General features: G+C 37.4%; 1 protein-coding gene across 1 annotated transcript in view; it reads left to right on the top strand.

The window, feature by feature from the left end:
• The first annotated feature begins 9,655 nt into the window (after positions 1 to 9,655).
• Positions 9,656 to 23,957, top strand: part of HCN1 (hyperpolarization activated cyclic nucleotide gated potassium channel 1) — a 395,566-nt gene continuing 381,264 nt past the window's right edge. The window contains exon 1 of the mRNA XM_021695347.1: positions 9,656 to 10,068. Within this exon, the coding sequence (XP_021551022.1) occupies positions 9,656 to 10,068 (413 nt within the window). The remainder of the gene's footprint in view (positions 10,069 to 23,957) is intronic.

Raw genomic sequence — 23,957 nt, forward strand, 5'->3', positions numbered from 1 at the left:
ATGGTCAATGAGTCCACAAAGAATGTGGCCTCTGTGTTCACAAATAAGTCCACTCTCTGTAGTGCTTGCTGCTCCAGGGAGCGTGGAAGAGCTTGCAGTGAATTACCTGTGTGTGATGGACAAGACATTTCCAGCTGGACTCCATGATCTCTGCTTCCTGTCAGAGGAAACAGTTCTGATGCTGGGTAGCCTTTATGTTGTTAGAGCGGCCTGGTGTCCGTGCGGCAAGTATACATTTGAATACCTTTGCGTAGGTGTGGACTAGAAAGGATAGTCCTCTCCCCTTTAGTATTACACTGTTACAAAGATGCCGATAATCCATTTCCCTTATGTTTCATACATGTTAATGAAGCAGTTCTTTTATTTCCTTGCTGCTGGATACTCAGACATCCATGATGTGGGCAAGGGTGACGTCAAGTGACAGACACTAACGCTAACTCAAAATCACTACATCCTTCTTTACCGTGCAGCTGTTTTAGTGGTTCAAGTTCATAGTACCTGGCTTCTTTTTTTAGTATGGGTTTTCCTAAGAAGTTTCTGTCTTTACACAAGTAGGCTTCTGATGGCTCATTCATCAATTGTCCAATCACTGCTTACCAACACTCCCAATGTCTGTTAGTGCATCCAAAGTCAACCTACAGAAATAAACAAGTGTTTTTCATTAATTCATGACCCATAGTACCAATTATTTGAACTGAACTCTAGGACCATCACTCTAGCTGCCTAAAACTACTTTAGGCTCTGGTAATTTGTGGATCTGTGAGTTTCTGACTTTTTGAATTGCCCTCAGGATGACTAATTTGCCTTATTTCCAAGCCTTGCTATTCCTGAGCAGTCTTGTCAAGTAATGGATCCTGGATGAATAAATTGATTTGTATCATTTAACTACCTCTACAGCTTCTGATGAATAAGGGCCTTTCATTAATCTTTTACACATTTAAAGATCTAAATATAATCTATTATTAATTTCATCAACTTCTAATACATAAGAAACTGCCACTTCAGTTTCTACTAAAACATTACCTGTTTAAAGATATTGCTCATAAGTGGGATTTTTCTTACCCAAATTCTATTTAGTGTCCCTGTAATAATATGCCAACATCTCTTCTCTCCTTTTTTCTAGAAAGGAAATATTATCAAACCTAAAATTTAGGGTCATTTCTCTCTTGCATTAAGTCACCTAAATAATTTTCAATTATAACACTGACTCAGTAATTTCATTGCTATTATATGACTTGGCATGAAATTACCCTGGTTCTATAATGCAATATTTCCACAGAAAATCTAGATAAAGATAAGAGAATTTTTTTCACCTGGTAAGAATATCTCCTTAGGCCATTAGTCAATTGTATTAAAAATACGATTTGAAATAATTATGTAATAACTAATACATAATTATCTTTTGTTATGAATTTCTTAACTTAAAGTGAGAAAATATGTCTGTTTTATTTATTCATAAATAATTTACTGAATAAGACTAGATGCCAGTTATTGTTCTAAGTCATGGAGACAAAGCAGTGAATAGAGCCTTATGGACTTACATTCTAGTGGGGGAGAGAGATAACAAATAAAGAAGTAAAATATTGAGGATGTCACTTAGTGTCCAGAGCAGTGGTGAAAATTGAAGAAATAGGAGGGGTTGCCTTTTATGTAAAATAATCAGAGAAAGCTTTACTGAGAAGATCACGTAAAGCAAACACCTATCTAAGGTGTGAGTAAAACACTGCAGGTAGAGGACCAGCATTGGCCAGATCTGGAGACAGAATTGTGCCTGGTGGACTTTAAGAAGAGTAAGGTCTGTGTGGCTGAGGCAGAGTTTGGGGGAGGAGGAGGTAGGCAATGGGATCAGAGATCTGACTGGGCTTAGGAGGTCACTGTCAAGATTGTGGCTTTTCCTGGGAGAGTCCTCCCCTGACAGGACTGGGATTAGAGGGATTTCCTGGCCTGGCTTCTGCTGTAAAATGCTCACTCTGGCTGAAGCGTTTGAGTTGAAATTATAAGGAGGCAGTCGCGAGAAGTGGTCAGATTCAGAATTTAGAGAAAACAGGAACTGTTGACAGATTGGATGAAAGTTGGAAGTGAAACAGAGAAGTCAAAGGTAAAACCATGTTTTTTCTTTGTTTTTTTATCTGAATAGGAACAATGCATTTTAAACGTGTAGTTGGTTTCATAAACATTTTTTACAAAATGGGTTAAGAAGCTTTTCTAAATAAAAACAAGTGTTGCTCAATAATATTCTTAGAGAACACATATTGAAGTATACATATATATCTAGTTAATATTTTTTCACATATACACATAATGAAAACTAAACAGTTTTGATGAATGCAGATAGAAAGATTGATGTACCTGTGAGTCCTTTGATGTGGGAAACAGATGCAACTCTGACAAAGGAGTCTATTAGACCTGTATTAGCACCTATTAGGATCTAAATAGTCAAGATCTTGGCATGCAAAAGGTGGCACACTCAACAGATTTAACTGAAGATATTTTAATGGAAGGAGATATGGCATGCAGAGATATGGACAAAATTAAGGAGATCCACAAGGATGGTAAAGGAGCCATATTGGAAGTAGGCACAGCAGGAAGGCATTACTACTCCTAAAGCGGCAAGAGGGAGAAAATTATTTCTGAATGGACATAAGCTATAGCCATTAGGAAGGCAGTAGGAGCTGTGGCCATGGAAGAAAGAAACTTAAGAAAGAACCATGGTGAAGAAGAGAGGAAGTGGGACAAGGGAAGTAAAAAACTTACTCTTTTCCTCCTCTGGCAATTCATCTTTTACTGGTCCTTCTTATTGGCCGTGAGAGAGGTCAGAGTATATAGGATCCTTGGTGATGCAGTCCATGGCTGGCAGCCTGAAGGAAACATAGAGGGAAGAGAAGGGTAGATACTGAATCTGGAAGGACAAAGAAAGAATATGCAGCACAAAATTTCATATTATTAAAGGACGAACTGAACACCAAGACATACTACGGCAGCTCTATGGAATTCTGTAGGAGAAACAAAGGATTGCATCTCTACCTTGTTATCATGGAAAATTCTATTCCCACTGCCCATGTTCTTGCTTAGTTTATGCTGAAGAGCTCAGATTTTGGGAGAACAACTCCCATAACCTGGCTTGAATCAGGTCTTGTGATTAGAGACGAATTGTAATCATGTGGAGTTAGGAAAAGGCTCTTGCTCAAAGGATTATAGACAAAGTCAATACAGGGCTCCCTGTATTTCCCCAAAAGGAAAAATACATTTCTCTAAATGGACACCAATATTTCAGAATACAAGAATGTTGTTTAATTCATTTCTCAATTCCAATAAGGTCAAAGTTTGCCCTTTGGTGTGATATTTACCCTCCTTTTCCAATTAAAAATTTATCCCTAATTCTAGGTCATTTATCTTAAAATTAAAACCTTTGTTTGCAAACTAATAAACACTATCTGCTAAAAAAAATTTTTAAAAAATACAAATCTATTAGTGCTAAAAAATAAATATAAAACCTTCGCAAAAATTTTAAGAAGATGGTATGTGAATGGATCAGTGTAAAGTAAGGGTCACTACAGGCCTGGGTGAGTGGGAGAACAAAACAGATAGGCAAAACCTTGAAATGTAAGGTTTTGTCAATTGCTAGGGACAACCAGGATCACAAAATTTAACCTCCTTTAACCTAGTTTATGCATTCTAATTGATTCAGAGACAAAAACAATAATAGTCTCATTTATAATAGTATGCAACTTCATTTCCAGACCTTCTCTGAAATTTCTTGCTAAAGAGGTGGAGAAAGTTAGCTCTGAGTCTCAAAGTTGATCAATGGCCTCTTTGTTGGGGACGGTACCACCTCCTCTCTCTCAGACAATGGGTCACGAGGTTTGGCCTTGGAAGTGGAAGGTCAAAAGAGAACATTAACTCTAAGAAGGAAAGTAAAATTCATCAGTTAAGTGTTGGCAAATTATTAACCCCTAGTTTATCTTGTTCATCCATTCATTTATTCATTCTGTCATCTGGTAATGAAACATTTAATGATTTTTATTGCCAAGAAACATGTGGATTTGGAAAAAAAATACATATATATACCTCATACTAAAATAGGATGTACATTATTTCAGTTAGGAGCGCAGGCAGCATTACCATCAGATAGATCATGGTCAAGAGGTAGCTCTGCTTCACAAAAGCTATGTCAAATTTTTATGTTAATAAGTTCTCCCATCCTAGTGTGCAAAATGCAGACAAATATTTGCCTCCTGAACTTGAAGTGAGATTTCTGTGGTGCCCAGCACAGAGTCAGCTGGTATAGATTAATTGAAATTACCATGTGAGTTTTTTTTTTTTTCCCTTCATTCTGTTACTGTGGTGTATCACATTGGATGCTTTTCTCGTATATTGAACTAATCTTCAGGAATAAATCCCACTTGGTCATGTGTATAATTCTTTCAAAATGCCACTGAATCTGTTTTGCTATTATTTTGTTGAGGATTTTTGCATCAATGTCGATAAGGGATCTTGGTCTGAGTTTTCTTTATTTTTGGCATCTTTATCTGGCTTTGGTATCAGGGTCATGCTATCTCATAGATGGAGTTAGGAAGTATTCTGTCCTCTTCAGTTTTTTGGAGAAGTATAAGAAACATTGGTATTCATTGTTCCTTAAACATTTGGTACCATTTACCAGTGAAGCCATTAGGTTCAGGGCATTTCTTTCCTGGGAGACTTTTTATTCAATCCTCTTACTAGTTCTAGATCTATTTAGATTTTCTGTTTCTTTATGATTTAGGTTTTGTGCTTCTAGAAATGTGTCCATTTCATTTAGGCATACAATTGCTCATATACTCTCTTATAATCCTTTTTATGTCTGTAGAATCAGTAATAATGTTCCCATTTTAATTTCTGATTTTAGTAGCTTTTATCTTTTTTTCCCCAGTCCATCCAGCTAAAGGTTTGCCCGTTTTGTTAATCTTTCCTAAGAACTAACTTTTTTTTTTAAGATTTTATTTATTTATTTTAGACAGAGAAAAAGAGCATGTGAGCAGGGGGAGGGGCAAAAGGGGAGGGAGAGCGAGAAAGAATCTCAAGAGGACTCCTTGTTGAGCATGGAGCTCATCGCAGGGCTTGATCTCACCACCCTGAGATCATGACCTGAGCCTAAACCAAAAGTCTGACACTCAATTGATTGAGCCACCCAGGCACCCCTCAAAGAACTAAATTTTGAATTTGTTATTTATTTCTATTGGGGTTTTTTTGTTCTCTATTTCGTATATCTTTGCTCTAATCTTTATTATTTCCCTCCTCCTAATAGCTTTGAGTTTAGTTTGTTCTTCTTTTTCTAGTTCCTTATGTTGTAAAGTTAGTTTGTTGATTTACAATCTTGTTTTTTTAAAAATGTAAGCATTTACGGCTATAAATTTCTCCCTCAGCATTGCTTTCACTGCATCCCATAAGTTTTGGTATGTTCTGTTTTTCTTTTCATTCATCTTAAGTATTTTCTAACTTCCCTTATGGTTTCTTTTTGATCCATTGGTTAAGAATATGTTGTTTAATTTCTACAAATTTGTGAATTTTACAGTTTTATTTCTGTTATGGATTTCTTCTCCCCATTGTGGTCAGAGAAGATGCTTTGTATGATATCTACTTTTTAAAATCTATTGAGGCTAATTTGTGGCCCACCATACCGTTTATTCTGGAAAATGTCCCATGTGCACCGGAGAAGAATATTTATGCTGTTTGTTGTTGTATATGTTCTATATATGTCTATTAGATCTAGTTGGTTTATTGTGTTGTTTCTATCCTCTATAGTTTCTTTATCTTCTGTCTGGTTGTTTTGTCCATTATTGAGAGTAGGGTACTGAAGTGTTGAACTATTATTGTAGAACTATCCATTTCTCTTTTCAATTCTATCAGTTTCTGCTCCATATATATTGATGGTCTGACATCAGGTGTGTAAATGTTTATAATTGTCATAGCCTCTTGCTGTATTGAACCTTTTATTAATATATAATGTCCTCCTTTGTCTTATAACTTTTTGATTTAAAGTCTGTTTTTCCTGGTATTAGGATAGCTACCCTACTCTCTTCTGGTTACTATCATATCGGATACCTTTCTCTATCCATTCACTTTCTGTCTAACTTTTCCATGTTTACTTTGTACCAACTTTCAGAATTCTGTTATTATTATGACAGTTAAGCAGTTGATTCTTCTGGGTTTTCAGGGAGACAATATTATCAACTGCAAAGAACCACACATGGCAGCCATGCTTGGTGTGAGTATCTCATTGTAGCATCTCCAGTGTTTCACATGAAGCATGATGCTGGCAGTTGCTTTCCAGATAGATAGGTGAGTCTGCCTGTGCATGAGACACAGAGAGCCTGGGAGATCGCCTGTGGTGAACTATTCCTTTCCATTGCCTTCTTCAACAGAGACAGCTCCGACTCCCTTTTCCTACGTGTGAAATATGTGTTTAACATACTCCTCTGCCCCAGTAAGAGAACTAAAGTGTTTTTATCTTTGAAATCTTTAAGTTTCACTGAGAATTTTCCAATAAGCTGTCAAACTTCAAGCCGCCCATCTATCTTTTTTGTCTCATTTCACATGTGCTTGCGTCTGCTGCATAGATTTTATTTTAGTTTCATATTAATCTTCTGCTGCTGTCTGCAATTTGATCTTAAGCAGAGTATTAAAGGAAACAGAGAACATTTTAAAAGATGCATGATCCTTGTATGTACTGAATAGCACCCGTTACAACCACTGATGGGACATTCTCATGAAATGGACCCTTAAGTGATAGGCTCTGATGAGTCCTCAGTCATCAGATTCCTCTGAGATACAATGCACTTTGACATCATGGACATCTAATGACAGAGTCAGACATGATGGTAGTCCTACTTCTAAGATGACTGGGGGAAAAAAAATTCTAATTTAGCCCAGTGGATTTCAGCCTGAGAGAGTTTAATCAATGAACAGACATGGAAACTTGCTAAGAGAGGTTATCCTCAAAATTTAGGCCAGTCCTGGGGGTACAGATGTCCTGGGGGTACATCTGTGCCTGGGGTGGGTTAGGAGAAGGATGGGGTGATGGAGAAAAGGAAGTGACAATAGGAAAGTAAAATTTAGGTCTGGGGCTGGGGAGTGTCAAGATAAAGAATTGCAGAGCCTAATTTAGCTCTTATCTGTAATTCTTATCTCCCCAAAACTGCTCGAGCAAATAATCAGTCCCTGATTTCTAACTTGGTCAAAAAACTTTTTAAATTCATGCTATGAGTTCAGAAATAAAAGAGAAAATTAAATAATGGAAGAAATTTGTCCATTCTAACCCCAGAAGTCTAGTTTCATGATTTGGTCACATTTTAAAATATATTTGCCGATTCTGTTTGTGTGTCTGTCTGTCTGTGTCTCTCATTGCTTTCATTCTTTTATAGCTTTCATTCTGTTTTAATTTTCTTGAAACCTTAACGTAAGTTTTTTTATTTAAGTCTACATTCTAAACAACTTTAAATCAACAGTCTGAAAGTCAAGTGAAGAAACTTGACTTTCTCTTGCTGACATCTTTTAAGTTAATAAATGGATATAACATACACATTCTCAAAATTTAAAAAATAATGTATTTTTTTTTTGAGAGTTTAAATGAATGACAGTCACCTAAAAGCTGTACCTGGAGCAAACAATGACTTGTGACCCTATGTAGACATTTCTTTGTCGTATTTTGAAAACATGTTTTAAGTAATTTTGTCCTATTAGTTTAGTATGGACATTGAAACAGAAAAATTCTGACTCACATAATTGCCTGGTCATGATTAAGATTAAGCTGAAATAGAACAAATACAAGGATTGGCAAGAAGAAAAGAGAAACTGACTTAAACTTAGTTAGCATAACATTTTAGATGGTATATTTTTGAATTATTATAAAATTTAAAATTTATGTTAAAATATACATTGTCATACCCATGACTGAAAATAGAGTGATTGGAGGAGCATGCAGAATAGGAGAAAAGTAGGAAACATCTTTAGTCTAATAAAGACAAACTGCCTGAGTAATCGGGCCTTTCTTAGGAAGAACTGTGCTTTAGTCAGTGTTTGTTTTTATCCATCCCTTTGGCTTCCTTCTGTCCTTGGCACCTGGTATCCTCATATGACCCCTGGGATTTCCAGAGTCCCTACTCTGCTAGATCAGAGCACTATACTGTTCCTAGTTTCCCTATTTCTTACCATTGAAATTTGGCCACCTATACTTACTTCTGAGGGCTCTGGTTTTTGATTAGTTGAAAACAGATGGTGCCTGAGTCAGGATGGAGCTCACTGAAAAAGGAGATTTCGCATAGACTATGGTAAGTGGAATGGTAAGGGGAATCTTACAGAATTAGAACACAGTTATGCCTAATGGCTTCTTGTTTTTGCTGCTTTCCACTTTTTTCTCTGTTCTCTGCTTCCTTTCTCAGGCTGTTAACTCCTCAAGAGGGCAGCGAGTTGTCTTCTTTTGTCTTAGCCTTGCTTCTCCCATTGTTAATTAGCTTCATTGCTGCTCAGTTTTTCGGGAAGGCATCATGATCGACCCCACCCATTTTTTTCACCCTAGGCCATTGGTTGCCAGTGAGCCATAGACTCCCTCCCAGAGATGCTCACTCCTCTCCTCCCAAAGTGTGGCTGTAACTGACAGGAACCCATTAGATCGGAGACTCTTAGCAGGGCAGGATTTCCTTCAAAGAGGCTGTGGGGAGGAAGGCAATGCTTGGATCTGGAACAGATGTTTTGGGACATTTGGGAGTCTTGAAGCTCTCAGACTCTGGGGCTGCCCCGCTGAGTGATTGGCGAGTTTGGCAACACATCTTGCTTCCTTTAACTAATCTGGTGTGTCTGAGAGACACTGTGGGGATAGGAGGAATCTCAGAATGCTTTCCTCAGCATCACTAGCACATTGTAAGTCTCTCTTGAGAATACTTTCCCCCTTTTGAAATGGTGATTACATTCTGCCTAAATTCCAAGACATCTTGGCTTCCTGGAGAGGTGTAGGTGAACACTGACCAACATGCATGCCTCTTAGTGTGTTTTATTGATTACATAACTTATCTAAAAAGATAGGTCAGCTCTGGCGAGCTTTCCCTAACACATTTTTCTCAGTGTTGGCAGCTGGAAGACTTGCTTGCATGTGTGTTGATGTGAGTGGCCTTGGGAAGAAAGAAATCCCATCCCCTGCTTAAGGCGCTGGGGAAGAATAAACAAGGGTAAGTGTAAGGAGGTCAGTTGTCTGTCCCTTGGTGTCACATCTTCATCTGAAAAGCCCCAAGCAGCTGATTACTCCCGATTACCCAGACCTAGTCCCTTTCGCTGTCTGCCTCCTTACAAAACACACACACAACTTCCCTTTTACTCATGAAATTTATTATCCATTATCAAATCTTACTTTATTATGTACATCTAGCTTTACACGTGAATTTTCTGCATTCAGAGACAGCTCGCTCGCTTTTCCTATCTGTAACATCATTCAAACAGGCGTTCAATGTGACGATGCCTCAGGGAGTTTCAGGATGTTTATTTCTTTTGGCCGCACATACATCCGCTGGCTCAGTCTTTCTCTGTCTCTTTGCATCTCTGCTTCTCTCTCTCCTCTTACGTGCAAACACACACCGAGTCTCTCACAACCTGTGCAGATAAATGTCTCGGAGGGCTCCTGAGTTCAATGTCACACTGGGCAGAAGTGGAGCAAGAGTGGAGGGCGAGTGCGCGCTGTGCGGGCGGGGAGAGACCCTTTCCGGCCAGCAGAGGGCAGCCGAGGGGAGGCGCTGGCGCGCGAGGGCTGAGCGAAGCCTCGCCTCGCTCGGGCAGCCTCAGCCTCAGCACCAGCCGCGGCGGAGCCTTGAGCGCAGCCACTGAGGGCAGCGGCGGCGGCGAGGAGCCGGCCGGGGGCTTCGAGGACGCCGAGGGCCCCCGGCGGCAGTACGGCTTCATGCAGAGGCAGTTCACCTCCATGCTGCAGCCCGGGGTCAACAAATTCTCGCTCCGCATGTTTGGGAGCCAGAAAGCGGTGGAGAAGGAGCAGGAAAGGGTTAAAACTGCAGGCTTCTGGATTATCCACCCTTACAGTGATTTCAGGTGAGGACTCCCTGTCGCCGCCCCACCCTCCCTTCCGGGCGCGCCCTCCAACACGCTTCCTAGCGCCTGGGAGGGGGCGCCCGGGGACTCGGAGGGAGGGGTTGCCGGGCGGGCGGGGGGTGGCGCTGCGGGCGGCTCCCACTCGGGCTGAGCTGGCTCGACTCTTTAACTAGTTTCCGCCGAGGAGCGGGTGGGATGAGGAGCTCCTGTTGCCCGGGAATCCCAGGGAGGCTCGCCTCCTTTGCCTCGTGAACTTTGGGGACACATCGGGGAAGAAGTCCACGGTGACCCCCAGATGGGAGGATGCTAAGTTGTGCCAGAAAAACTTTTACTTCGGAGATGAGGGTGTAAGGAAGCGGCCAGAAAGTCGTCTTTGGGGTGACTCCCTTCCTCGCGCTGCTCCCCCCATAAGTGGGCCCCTCAGAAGGCGCTCCTGGGCTGGAGGAGAGGATGGGGCAAGCGGAGACAGTGACTCACAGGTCCTAGCTGTTCCAGCCGCTCTCGCCCCTGGGGAATGTTAATCTGTTTTTCATCTGCTTATAGGCACTGGGCATCCTCAGTGCATTTCTTCAGAATAGTGGCTGGCAGGCTGAGGAAGGGCAGTTTGCGCTTGGATCGTCCCTGACTTGAGGTATCAGTGGAACAGGCGCTGCCAGGTCGGGCAGCAGCGTGGCAGGAAGCTTCGAGTTCCCAAAACAGAGGCAGGGGGCGTTTCCAGAGCCCCCTTCCTGAAACCGAGAGACACCCTTTCTTGACCTTGACTACAAGTCTGTTTCAGAAATCTCTTTCCCCGTTTCCCAGCTCGGGAACAAGGGCAGAGAGCTGTCAGCTGTCAGGGAAACTGCTTCCGAGAATTAAAATTAAGACGTTTCCCCATCTTATTTGTCGCCCAAGTATTCTTTCGGTTATAAGCCTGTTTAGAGATTATCAAATGAAGGTCGTGAAGTAGATCCTCTTAGCGTGCGCACACCCTGCAACTCCAGAATAAGGTTGGGCTTTCCATTTAAAATTATAAAACTCAGGGTGGCATTTATTACTTATTATTTAACTGAACTCTTTCGAAAAGGAATCCGTGGAAGGAGTATGTATGCAACTATGCGGTTTTAATAGGCGTCTGTTAAACAGCAAACAAATACAGGAATAGAAAGCAGCATTACTTTGAGTTATGTTTAAGGGAGATTGCCATCAACTCCATGCCTTAATAGGAGCTGTCCACAGTTCTGAATGATATTAGCTGTGGAAAACCCAAACTCCTGCCACACAAAGCCTTGGAGTGACTGTCTTCACCTTCTTTGAAATTTATATATTGTCTCAGAAATCAGTAGCCTCTGTTATTTGTGGATAGAGTGAATGGAATTTAGGAAGTGTATCATTTTAAGGTTCTTATTTGCAAAAACATGTAACAAAGTCCAAAGGAGGACTTACAAAATCTAATGACATCTATAGTCTATGGCAAATTAAGAGTTGGACTGAAAGAATGTTTACATTAAGAGGATCTACTAAATAATCAACCACGTTTCCTTCATCAGGAAGATACTTACAGAAGCAAATTTATAAATCACCTTGTTTTCAGGTGTATTAGATTGGCATGTTCTTTAGAATTTTAAAGGTTAAAGTCAAATGTAGAATATTATCTCTTCCTCAATCCTCAGTGGAAATATGTTGCAACCTAATACCTTTTCATCATGAAGAAAGTTTACATGGAAACAGCCTTTAGTCTTAATAACAAAAGTAAGCATGGTGTTTCCAGAAATATATGTGGTTCACTATTCACATGTAAATAAAATGCTACACTTTAATTTTACCTCAGTTAAGTGATCACTCTTGATTACATGATACTTTTATTTCTTGAATAATGTGAAAAGAGATTACACTTTTCAAAATGGTGGCACATATTAAATAATTAAACTTTCACCACCTACTAGATAAAAACATAGAGCCACCTTTCAGGAATTGGAATGATGCGCCAGCATCTTTTGAATGAATGAAATTCATAAAGTTAAAGATTCTCCACATTTTCTCAAGTGAGTCATATAAGACAAAAATATCTTTTAAAAACAACAAAAAATGTTACAAAATAAGAAATAAATTGAAATCAGATGATGGTTTATTTTTATCATACATTTCAAAGAAATGAGAAATGATTAAAAAGTGAGGTAATACTCTAAACAAACTCCAGTGTGGATTAGTTTGCAATATTTGATTTTCTCTTGCATAACTGGAGAAAGGAAATGACAGACATAAATTGAACAATTACTAGGTTTAAGTTTTTAACTGGAAGGTATCTGAAAAAAGACAGATTTTAAAACTCGTAATTACAATATATACCAGTTTTCTAAAACAAAAAACTAAGGAAGTAATCATGTACATACTTATTTGCATATGTTAAGACATTTAAATCTTATTATTATTTCATTAATATTTTTATATGCTCTCAATACCAGTAGATTTCTCAAAACCTATAACATGTCAGGATAATGTAATGACAAAAGCAGAAATAAGAAGGACAAAATTCTAGCGGTACTTTTTTCCTAAAGGAAAAGCAATATGGGAATAATCTCTAACATAATAGAAATGTTATGATTATGATCTGTTCACCTCAGGCTCCTTCCTGAAGAAGACACTTTAAGGGCAGAGTTTTGCCGTGATTCCTACAATACCAAATTTACGTTCAGTAATACTTTGGCCACCAAGAAAGTGACACTCAAGAATAAATTTCCATGGAGGGATGGGGAGATACTGGAAATAAAGATTTTTTTTTTTAACTTAATACTTTCATAAGCTTTTGCATGGCCAAGGAAGTTTACTCATTCTGCTCTTTGGTCAGCCCTGTACTGCTGCGTGCAGTGTGAGCCTGCTACTCCAGGGCATGTCAGGACTTTAACACTGTGCTGATGATCTAGTATCCCTTTTCAGCGTGACTTCCAAGGCAAGTCCCTTTCCACTTCCCTCTGGTGGCTGGGCTGTGCTCCCACTGAGACTCCCGCAGAGCTAGCTAGGTACTTCTCTCACCCACTGGCCCAAGAGAGCTATTGCTGTGTCTGGCAGGTAGTTTTCTCCTACCTCCGGTGGAAGCAGGGCAGAGGCTCTGTATTTCCCTTCTTTCTCAGGAGAGGATGATGTTAGAAACCTTCAGGGACTAAAGAAGAGTCAAATATCAAATACTCCCAATACTGTTAGAAATAACTGGGTGGCAGAAAGGGAAATATGATGATGGAAGCAGAGATCACAGTGATGTCCCAGGAGCCAAGGAAGCCATTCAGTGTCTGAGAGCTGGAAAAGGCAAGGACTGGATTCTCCCCTAGAGCGTCCCAAAGGAACATAGACTTTGATTTTAATCTCATAAGACTTGGTTTTGTTTTGTTTTTTGGAAATAGGTGGGAGCTAGAGAGTTTAGTAAAGAAAATCTTACGTTTTTGTTTATATCATGGTATATAATCCCCCAAACTAGGGAAAATATAGTTACTTAAAAATTAAAATTACACTGATCTTTGTGTAGTGAGGACGTGGTCTCAGTCTTACTGAGTTTCATGTGCACAACATACACAAAAACAAGTATCTAATCAGGCGGTTAAATGTGATTTTTTTTTTTTTTGCGATCGCTAACAGTGGTTATATATTTATTAGTTAAAATTTTACTTTTAATTTATTTAATAAAAAACGGACACTGGCGTAGCATTGTGCTTTCAGAGCCAATCCATGGTTATGATACAATCGTTCAGATGGATTGGAAGAGTAGAGTACTTTTGCAGGTGGTTTTTATCATTTGAGTAATTTACCTTGAAAGAATTTATCACCAGACTATTTGCCATTTCAGAGGATTCTGACATTATTTTCCTGGATCACACTTATATAAGGGCTCTTTTATAGATAATGCTCCCGTTTCATATATATTGTCAGCCACATCTTGCCTCTGGTAAGGGAGGAGATTTTATATCTTGATTTGTTATTTCTTCTGCTTCTCGTCAATCAGTGCGAGTAACTGTACGAAAAGCTTATTATGTCGTAAGCACACAAGGACTCTAGAGACGGGAGTCACTTCCTGAAGATGTTGCCATTTCTGGCCTTGCATCTCTGCCTGTGTTGCAGCCACCAGAGTGGTGATGTCAGAGGTCACATATGTGTTCATTAGTGAAGGGAGGCTTCACCCATATTACACAGTAAGTCAGAGAAACCTTTGTTTCTGGGAGCTTCTCACGAAAAAAAACAATTCAACCTTCTGGGCTTTAAGGACTAATTAGCCTACTGTTATGTTATCTTTGTGCTGAGTTCAGTCTGTACTCTCCCAGCAATGCTCCTGTTATTTGCTTTCCATATCATCGCAGCCAAAATTAACCTTAAGAATTTATTTATTTTCTCTGTTAGGCGAACCTTTTTATAGCTTATAAATTCAATTAAGTTTTTCTCAGGGGCTCTAGGCCCAATTAAAGTGAAATTATTTGAAAGATTTGGAAGTATGAATTTCTTCCATTACTTTTTCTTAGTATATGTGTAAGTTACAAAGCTAAATTTTATTTAATGTTGCACTATTTCATTGCATTTGATAGATATGACTGTGATATTATACTACTAAAATGTTACAAGAGGTCTTGCATTCTTTTCTGAGCAACTTTCCCTTTAAACCTACTTTTGGGGACTTGGTATAAATTGAGAGACTTTGGGCAGATGCGTTTTCACCAATTCACATTTAATTATGTGGACTTACAGCTATGAACTTGAATGTTGATGAGTAATGCAAGAATTTTAAATGCATTGAAACAATATATTACTTATTATCAAGAGCTCATTTAACAAAATCAAAGTAAGCTGTATCTACTTGGTCAAAAACCACAAACCAAAACAACATCAACACCAAAAAGCAACTTAAGCAGTATTTGTAATTCTGCATTATTCCACTTAATGAACTTATATCCCAAAGTGAGTAAGAGGCAAGGAGAGTATATCTGATGTGATGCTCATGTGAACATTTTGCCATTCTAAGTGTAATTCTTTTATTTAGAAGATAATTTTCTTCATTACTTAGAGACAAAAATTGGGCTAAGCATGAGGACTTTCAAATATAGTTTCTTGTAATTACAATACAAATTATGGTAGACCATAGCCCTACATGAAGAGTACTGAATGTTTTCTGGGTCTGTGACAAATTTTCATTTTATCAGTTTCTGTAAAGAAGTAACAAACTACGAATTAAGCCAACACTATATATTTTAGCAGTAGAGGTGGTGGTAATGAAGAAAAAGTCTTCATACACTAGGAAAAAAGACTATTTTCACTTACACTAAGTACTTTTCTTCTACAAATCATTTTCTTTGTGAAGGCATCTTGATGTACAACTTACCATTATTTTTCCAGGAAAAAAATCAAGGGAATATGGTAATGCTTCCTGGTGCATCCTGGAATTATCTATGTTTTTGCAAAATAAACCATCCTGGTTCTATTAATTCTCTGTATTGTGTTGTGTGTGTGTTGTGCATGTGGATAGAAACGATTCAAGGGGCATCTGTATACAATTATATGCCCATAAGCATATATATTGACATTGATTTTTAAAAAAGATATTATTTGTTTATTTGAGAGAGGGAGAGAGAGCGGGGGGAGAGAGAGAGAGAGAGCATGAGAAGGGGGAGAGGCAGAGGGAGAGGGAGACTCTCTGCTGAGCGGGGAGCCTGACAGGGGACTCATTCCCAGGACTCCGAGATCATGACCAGAGCTGAAGGCAGACGCTTAACCGACTGAGCCATTCAGGCGACATTGATTTATTTTTGAGTTGAACGTTTGTCTGACACATTCCACCCAAGTGTGAATGACAAAAATTGATGTGATGACCCTTTTCAAGTTTATTAGTTAATTTCCCCATAATATACTTGAACCATTTCACCTAATAACTGACCACTCAGTTAAAGTAAAATAACAGAATTATATGTGTCCTGGATTTACAATTGAACCATCTTATTTACATAGACCTGTTTTTATTTTCAAGAAATTAGCTCTAACGCTAAATTAGTAAGGCTGATTACACACATACAGAATTAGCAACTATTTACAAATTTTGTACATTCATTTTAAGTAGGGCTGTAATGAACATCTTTGTGTGTTACTCTTCATTATATTTTGGGCAGAGTTCAGGGAATGGAATTACTGACTGTGAACATTTTACAGATTCTGTCCATATCGACTTTACCAATTTAATACTGCCACCAGTCGAGACCCTTTTTAAAATTATGAGTGATGTATGTTTACCAGTGTGGTTGATATTTCTGTTTAGATGTACATAAGCAGTTTTAGGACAGAAAGTGGAAACTATATTCTATTCATCATCGAGTGGGAAGAGTGATCTTAAAAAGCAAATATTATTTAATGTCTAATAATATCATGCTGCTTAAAACCCTTCAGAGGCTTCCCATTACCTTTAGAGTACATTTGAGCTATAAGATCTTGCACAATTTCAATTTATCTATGTAACCTCATCACCCACAATTTACTCCCTCACTGTTTTCTAGCCCTTGGGTAAATTTTCAGCTCCTGCAGTAAGCTGAGTTCTCTCCTGTCCCAGAGATTTTGATGTGACATTTAACCTCACTGCCTAAGATGCTCTTTTCATTTTTTGTCATTCTGCATCACAGTTAGTTTCTCCTTGTCATTTGGCTTTCAGTTTAATCATTGTGATCACCCTCAACCTTTACCCCTACTTAATTTTCTGAATCTCTCATTTCACTAGAATTTATAATTATATGTATGTCCCTTCGCTAGAATTTAAGTTCCATGATGTCTTCAACATTATTCAATTTTATATTCCTAATGCCATAAAAGTGCATGTAAGAGATTTTTTTCTTAAATTTTTTCAGATGCGTTATTTTTTAAAAGCTTTTCTGAGATATAATTAAGATACAATACAATTCTCATTTAAACTGTATGATTGAGGGGTGCCTGGGTGGCTCAGTCATTAAGCGTCTGCCTTCGGCTCAGGTCATGATACCAGGGTCCTGGGATCGAGCCCCGCATCGGGCTCCCTGCTCGGCCAGGAGCCTGCTTCTCCCTCTCCCACTCCCCCTGCTTGTGTTCCCTCTCTCGCTGTGTCTCTCTCTGTCAAATAAATAAACAAAATCTTTAAAAAAAATAAAGTGTATGATTGAATTTTTTTTTAGTATGTTCAGATTGTACAACCATTATCCAAATCAATTTTAGAAAATTTTATCCAGGTAGGAACCCATACCCATTAGCACTCATTTCTATTTCCCCTTCCCTTTTCTCCCATAGCTCTAAGCAACCACCAATCTACTTCCTGCCTCTAGAGATTTTTTTTTTTTTTTTTTGGACATTTCGTTTCAGTGGAATGGCATGTAGTCTTTTGTCATTGGCTTTTTTTCAATTTTTATCCATTTTTTTTAGCATGTTTCATTCCTTTTTTTTTTTTTTTTTTTTGCTGATATGAACATTCTTGTACAATTTCTTGTGCAGAGAAAAATTTTCATTTCTCTTAGAATTGAAACTCCTGAGTCAACATAACAGACTTTTAACAAATATTATTGAATAAATGGGTGAAGAATTAGTCAGCAACCAGGGTGTGCACACATTTAATCTTAGAGTTAGTAAATCCAGATAAAGCAAGCTCTTTCTTTCCCTATAGCAATACCTAGCATCCACTCCCCACACTGCCACATGCAAGGACGTGTCACAACTATTACATCTCTCTGCCCAGGATAGATGACTAAATGAAACTGCAGGGAGGTTAAGCAGCATGAACATGGTGACATAGATCGTAAGAACTGGGCCAGGAATTCAGCTCTTCTGAATCTTAATTCTGTCACTCCAACTCTTTTACCTAAAAGGAAACAAGGCTACTAGTATAAATAATTCTAACCTGAAGGCGAACATTATGGATTAAACCTAATTATTTATTCTTCCTACCTCTTGAAATCATTCCAAAATAATTTGAGAAGACACACAGATACAGAGATAAATAGAAAAAAGAGGAGAAAGCAGAGGAACAAGAGATCTCAAAAACATTTTGGGAAATAGAAGGCTAGTGGAGAGATTATATTTTACTTCCACAGTCCTTCACCATTGAACCCCAGAAGTGTTTAGGACATGAGGTACTAATTAAGAAACAGTTTCGAGGAAAGCCAGGCTGAAACCAGGAGGATTAAATAAGGGTCTTCATTGTGAATACAGAACTCTCAGGCTTAACATTAGAATGCTTGGAGCCAGGTCAATTCTCCCCAAGCAGGAAACTGGAGAAAAATACATCCAATGGGAGACATTTCAAAGCCTACAAATTCTTATTCATTATCTAATGACTTTGCAAAAAGCCTTGCATATGTACATAGAGACTGTAATTACATTTTGTTATTCTATCATCTAATGTGATCTGTAAGCAAAAGATTATGAGTCTTTTGAGAAAAATCTCCATCATAAGAGAGAAAGACTAAATCAAACAGCAAAAGAAAGTCCAGAGAACAGAGAAGCATTTGCGGTTAAGGGAAATTACAACATTATTAAAAAATTGTCTGTAAATTATATCTTCAGGAGGGTATTTTATGTATGCAATAAGAGCAATATGCTATGAAAAGAGTACCCAGGAAGTAAAAAAAAAAAAAAAAAAAAACACACACACACACACATGTAGTAAGTTGGCACATAAAGTCTAAGAAACCTCTCAGAATTAGGACAAAAAAAAAAAAGAGAATGGAAACTATCACAAAATAAAGGATAATTCATAAGGTCAAAATCTATAAAAAGAGTTTCAGAATGAGAACAAAGTGTGAAAATGGACATATGGAATTAACAGAGACATTTTAAACAAAATTTTCCAGATAGCAGGAAGTGAAATGTCTTTTCTGAGAAACTCACAGAGTGCTTACCATCATGAAAGGAAAAGACCCCACCAAGGGTCATCACACAAGCTTCAGAACAGGATTGAGTCAGAAAAAAATACTAAAACTTTTCAAAGAGAAATTTACATATCAAGAAGTGGGAAAAATACTGTAAGCTAAACGATAATGTAATGGTCTACAAAATTCTGGGCTTTGGTTTCCTCAATTATAAAAGGAGGAAAATAATATATGTATCTTTTCAGGTTGTTGGAGTGATACATATTTTATGTTCATATTATAAATATTTTTATAGTGTCTAGATACGTAGTGTTTAGAAATTATGCTCTGCACTTAATGCTGTGTGTTAACTATTATTATGAAATTAAAATTGAAACAGAATTAAGGAGTGTGAACTATTTGAGAAAAGAAAATACTCTCTTTGTACATACTTAACAACCTTTAGAATTCTTTAAAGCACCACATGTGTCTCTGAAGGCAGGGCCATTAACTGTTAGGCTGTTCTGTTTCTTTATCTTAGAAGTCTGGGCAGCAGAAGCCCTGATGTACAATGGCACTTTCTGTGTGTGCTATGTGAAATAGCTTCACTCGTAAGTCAATTAGCATTAGAAAACTTCTAATGCATCCTCTAGCTGCAAAATTTTCCGGGTATACCATTATTACCTTCTAAGTTGGTATAGAATGCTACAGTAGTGAGCATTTAGAATAGCTTTTAGGGAAAATTCTAATGACATTGAGTTGCATGTACTCCTTCCTGTTAATCTTTGTTTTCATCAGAGAGTGGCATAGTTAAACCATTTGGGATCTTATTTCAAATCAGTTAAATGTTATATATGAGCCAAATAAGATGATTCATAACTTGCTAAATTCTTTCATTTTTTTTATTGTCAAGTTTAATAGCCTGTGAAAAAATGGTTATTTGGAAATACAATTTAAGAAAGATCACAAATTTAAAAGAATGATTTTTTAATCTTTTTAAATATCATTTTATAGCAGATGTCACTTATTACCCTTGCAGAATGTGTTAGCCTTGTTTTTTTTTTAAAGAGAATATACCTTATTAAAAATTATACAGTCTTTGTTGTTTGAGAGATGTGAGTAGAGGCTGAAAAAATGAATACTGAATGTTATGTTAATGGTACTGATAGGGAAAATAGTATTCCTTATTTTTTCTATAGAAGAGTTATTCATTATTTAAATAATTATTTTTAAAAAGGTTCTTTGTTCTGAGCAATAAATTTGGTATTTGTTTTGAATAATCATGTAATGAATTAGGTTGAAGATTAGTGACAGATATATTGTCTGGGATTCAGATATTTTTTTTGATATACAAAACAGCAGAGATCTATGCTGACACCACCTAGTTATGGTTGTACATGTATTGAATAATATAAATAACCCAAGAATTCTATTAGCTGTAATTACTGATTATCCTAATCATTCATGCCTATCCATTTACTGACTCTTAGGCTATCAGGCTCATAGGATACTTTAAGAATCAAATGAAAGCTGCGGATCCTCTGTCCTAGAAAAGCGCATATATTCACAAAATTTTGTCTGTGGTTTCAAGAGGTTTGTGGTTCCCTGCAAGCACATTTATTTTTGGATTCCAGGTTAAGACTTCCTGAACTACCTAATATTTTTACACAGAAATACGATGCTAAAAACAATGGGTAGAAAATACCTGGAGACAGAGTTTCGTTTGGACAAGCCATTTAAGAATTAGGACTGTAGCTAGAAAGACTTGTCTTGAGAGGGAGAGAGAGAATTCCCTGTCAACCAAGAAGTTTAGTTCTGAGGCTAGATACTTGATCAGGGATTGAATAGAGATTTGTTCTTGATGGGTCAGTCAGTGCAATAAGGCACAAAGTTATAGCTAGAAACATATTTGGGATGAGAAGACACTAAATTATTTTTTGCAGATGATGTTTACCTGCTTTAAAAAGCCGATTGAACCAGCTGATAAATGATCAAATTAACTGCAAAGTTCAGTAGGATGGCTGATTATAAGATAAATATGTTAAAATATATCAGTAACTTTCTTACATTTTAACAATCATGATTGAGGATATATAATAGAAAAGGAATCACTGACTACAAAAGCCAAAAATATAAACTCTATACCCACATTTGAAATTTGAAAAAACTTGAAAAAAAATTCAAATCAATATATAAAAGATAAGTTATACAACAAGTAGTATTTTTTTTAAAGATTTTGTTTATTTATCTGACAGAGAGATAGAGAGCACAGCAGGGGCAGTGGCAGGCAGAGGGAGAAGCAGATTCCCCACAGATCAGGGAGCCCAATGCGGGGCTCGATCCCAGGACCCTGAGATGATGACCTGAGCCGAAGGCAGCTGCTTAACCGACTGAGCCACCCCGGCACCCCATACAATAAGTAGTATTAATCAACTAAAATAGTTGAATAAAATCCATTCTCATTAGTTTGCAGTAAAATTAAATCCAAATAAGTTTAAATTTATAAAAGGTAAAAACAACTGAAATCAGAGTTCTTAGAAAAATATTCATCAATTACTTAATAATGTTGCCATGGAGCACAGCTTTCCAACATAGTGCTCTAAAGACTGTGTAAAGTGTTGCAATCTTTCTGAAGGTCTATTTGTTTTTTATTATGTTATGTTAATCACCATACATTACATCATTAGTTTTTGATGTAGTGTTCCATGATTCATTGTTTGCATATAACACCCAGTGCTCCTTCTGAAGGTCTATTTGATCCTTATAAAAAGTTCTTGAAAATGTATAAGCTAGTAAATTATCTTACAGAAAAAAAATATGACATGTTCATGGATACAAGGATGAGCCCTGTAATATTTTTCATAATAGTAGCAAGATATAAACAAATATAACCTGAGTAAAATGTCAACCTTGTCCAAAACCCTGCTTATCAGTTATTCCCTATATCTCTGCCCTGCCTTTTCTTCAGAGAACTTATCAGAATTTATTATATTATATGAAATGTTTGTTTAGCTAATTTGATTTTGATCTTTCCTCACTTAGGGGCTTGACTATAACCCCTGTATAAAGCGCTGTATTCCCAAGCCTAGCTCCATGCTTGGCATAAAGTAGGCACTCGATAAATATGAGTGAATGAAGAAATATTAGCAATATTATGCTCAGTCTTGGTTTTCATACACAGTTTTCAACAACCAGATGGTCTTTCCCCCTATGTTTCCTACAAAAAATGGAATATTTTAATTTAGTGCAGATAGCCTAACCTAACACACAGAAACATGTATTGAGAAATGAAGTTTGAAGCTATTTAAAATAATATGCATACATACTTGTATTAATTCAGTTTACTGTAATGCTTGTTTTTATGTAGTTTTTAAAAAAATTGGGAATATATGTTGTGGATATCTTGGGATGACTCCTGTTTCACAGCCCCATAAATGCTGTTTAAATGTCATTGCCTTTGAAATCAATGCTGTCTTCATCAAAATAGAGCTGAAAATATCTCTCTTTGGGCAGTGACATTAAGAAAGAATAACTTACATTACTTTTTGGTATGCATCATGTTTTTTTTTTTCTTTTGCCAAATTGTGTTGCCTTGGTATAACGGTGCACATTTCAAGCCCTGTTGTGTGGGGATTGGAAATTAACACTGTCTCTATAGGTATAATTAATAAAATATTGAGTCAATGTTTTGAAAGAAGATTATTTTAAACTTTGGCTCTGTGGTAAGTAGGTTTTTTTTTTATTGTGTTCACCAAACTTAAAAAAAAAAATCCAACCAAAATTTTTCTGAATAAGCACTATTAAATTGATCCTTGCGTAATGTTAATGGAAAGCATATCATAGATCTTGAAACAAGAAAATTGAAGTTGACATAATTTTTAAAAGGAAAGGGAACTTGAGTCTTAGAAGACAGTGGTAGCTTAGTTTTTGCACATAAAAAATAGAGCAGATAGATAGCAAAACCAAAACACATGGACAACATTTACAGCAAAACTATCCCCATGAACCTAAAAGATAAATAAGTTGGGACAAACCTGTACCCACTGCAAGCACTGTGTTTTCTGAACCTCCATGTAGGTTGAAGGAAGGAAATAATGAGAATCAAGTTTATCTGGTAGATCAGAGAATAGGCAGACCTCCCACATAACCAACAGTTATATGCTGGAGAAGCAGCCAAAACTGGGATGGGATTGGCACAATCCAAGAGCAAGAGGTCTGCAGTAATTTCAAGAGGAAAAATGCTTGTCCCAGGTCTGGGGCTGGAAGTACATGTTAAGGGTCTGGAACAACTTGACATACCAGATAGTAAGGAAATTATCAAAGACTACCAGGGTAATATGAAAAGGAATCAGGAGCCAACTTGAAGAATTCAAGATGAGTTTCAAAAAGGATGAGAATTTCAACAAATTCAAACTCAGCAGGTGTTTGAATTTGAGTTCATAATGATCCAAAAAATGGTTAACCTCTGACACTCATGGGGACTCAATTCCTTATCTTGAAACTTGGGTAAATAAAAGAAACAAATCAAGCATTTACCCTGCTTTGCCTATATTATCTGAGCCAATGTGTAGCCAAATAATAGAGGAAGAAAAGAGTGTCTTTATAAAATTGTTAAAGTTAATACATGAAAAGGTAATGATATTATTAGAAAATTACCCTTTTACCACCACCATTCAATTAATGCATCTAGATGTTGAGCATCAATGACCATTAATAACAAGAAAGAGCAAAGCCAGATATTGCATTTTCTTGATTAAAGAACACACACCAGCTGTAGTTTTGCCAAGGTAATGGAATCTGAGTCTCATCTGGCCTCTGGGTCCAGGTGCCAAACTTCAGGAAATACGGAGGGCCATGGAGTATGCTGAACTTGTACCTTGAGCATGTAATCAGCAAAATTCAGTGTTGGAGAATTGATGGGCCTGCCACCCAGGCTCTTCAGCAGATAAATGGTAAGGAAAAGGATGGAGGGAAATTTGTAGATTAAGAGATACTCTGCAAGTGGAGGTTTGAGGCAGATCAAACTATGCAATTTAGGGATGCATGATTGTGATGAAACTATATAAAGAAATTCAAGGA

This window comes from Neomonachus schauinslandi, chromosome 7 (assembly GCF_002201575.2).
Source record: "Neomonachus schauinslandi chromosome 7, ASM220157v2, whole genome shotgun sequence".
NCBI lineage: Eukaryota > Metazoa > Chordata > Mammalia > Carnivora > Phocidae > Neomonachus > Neomonachus schauinslandi.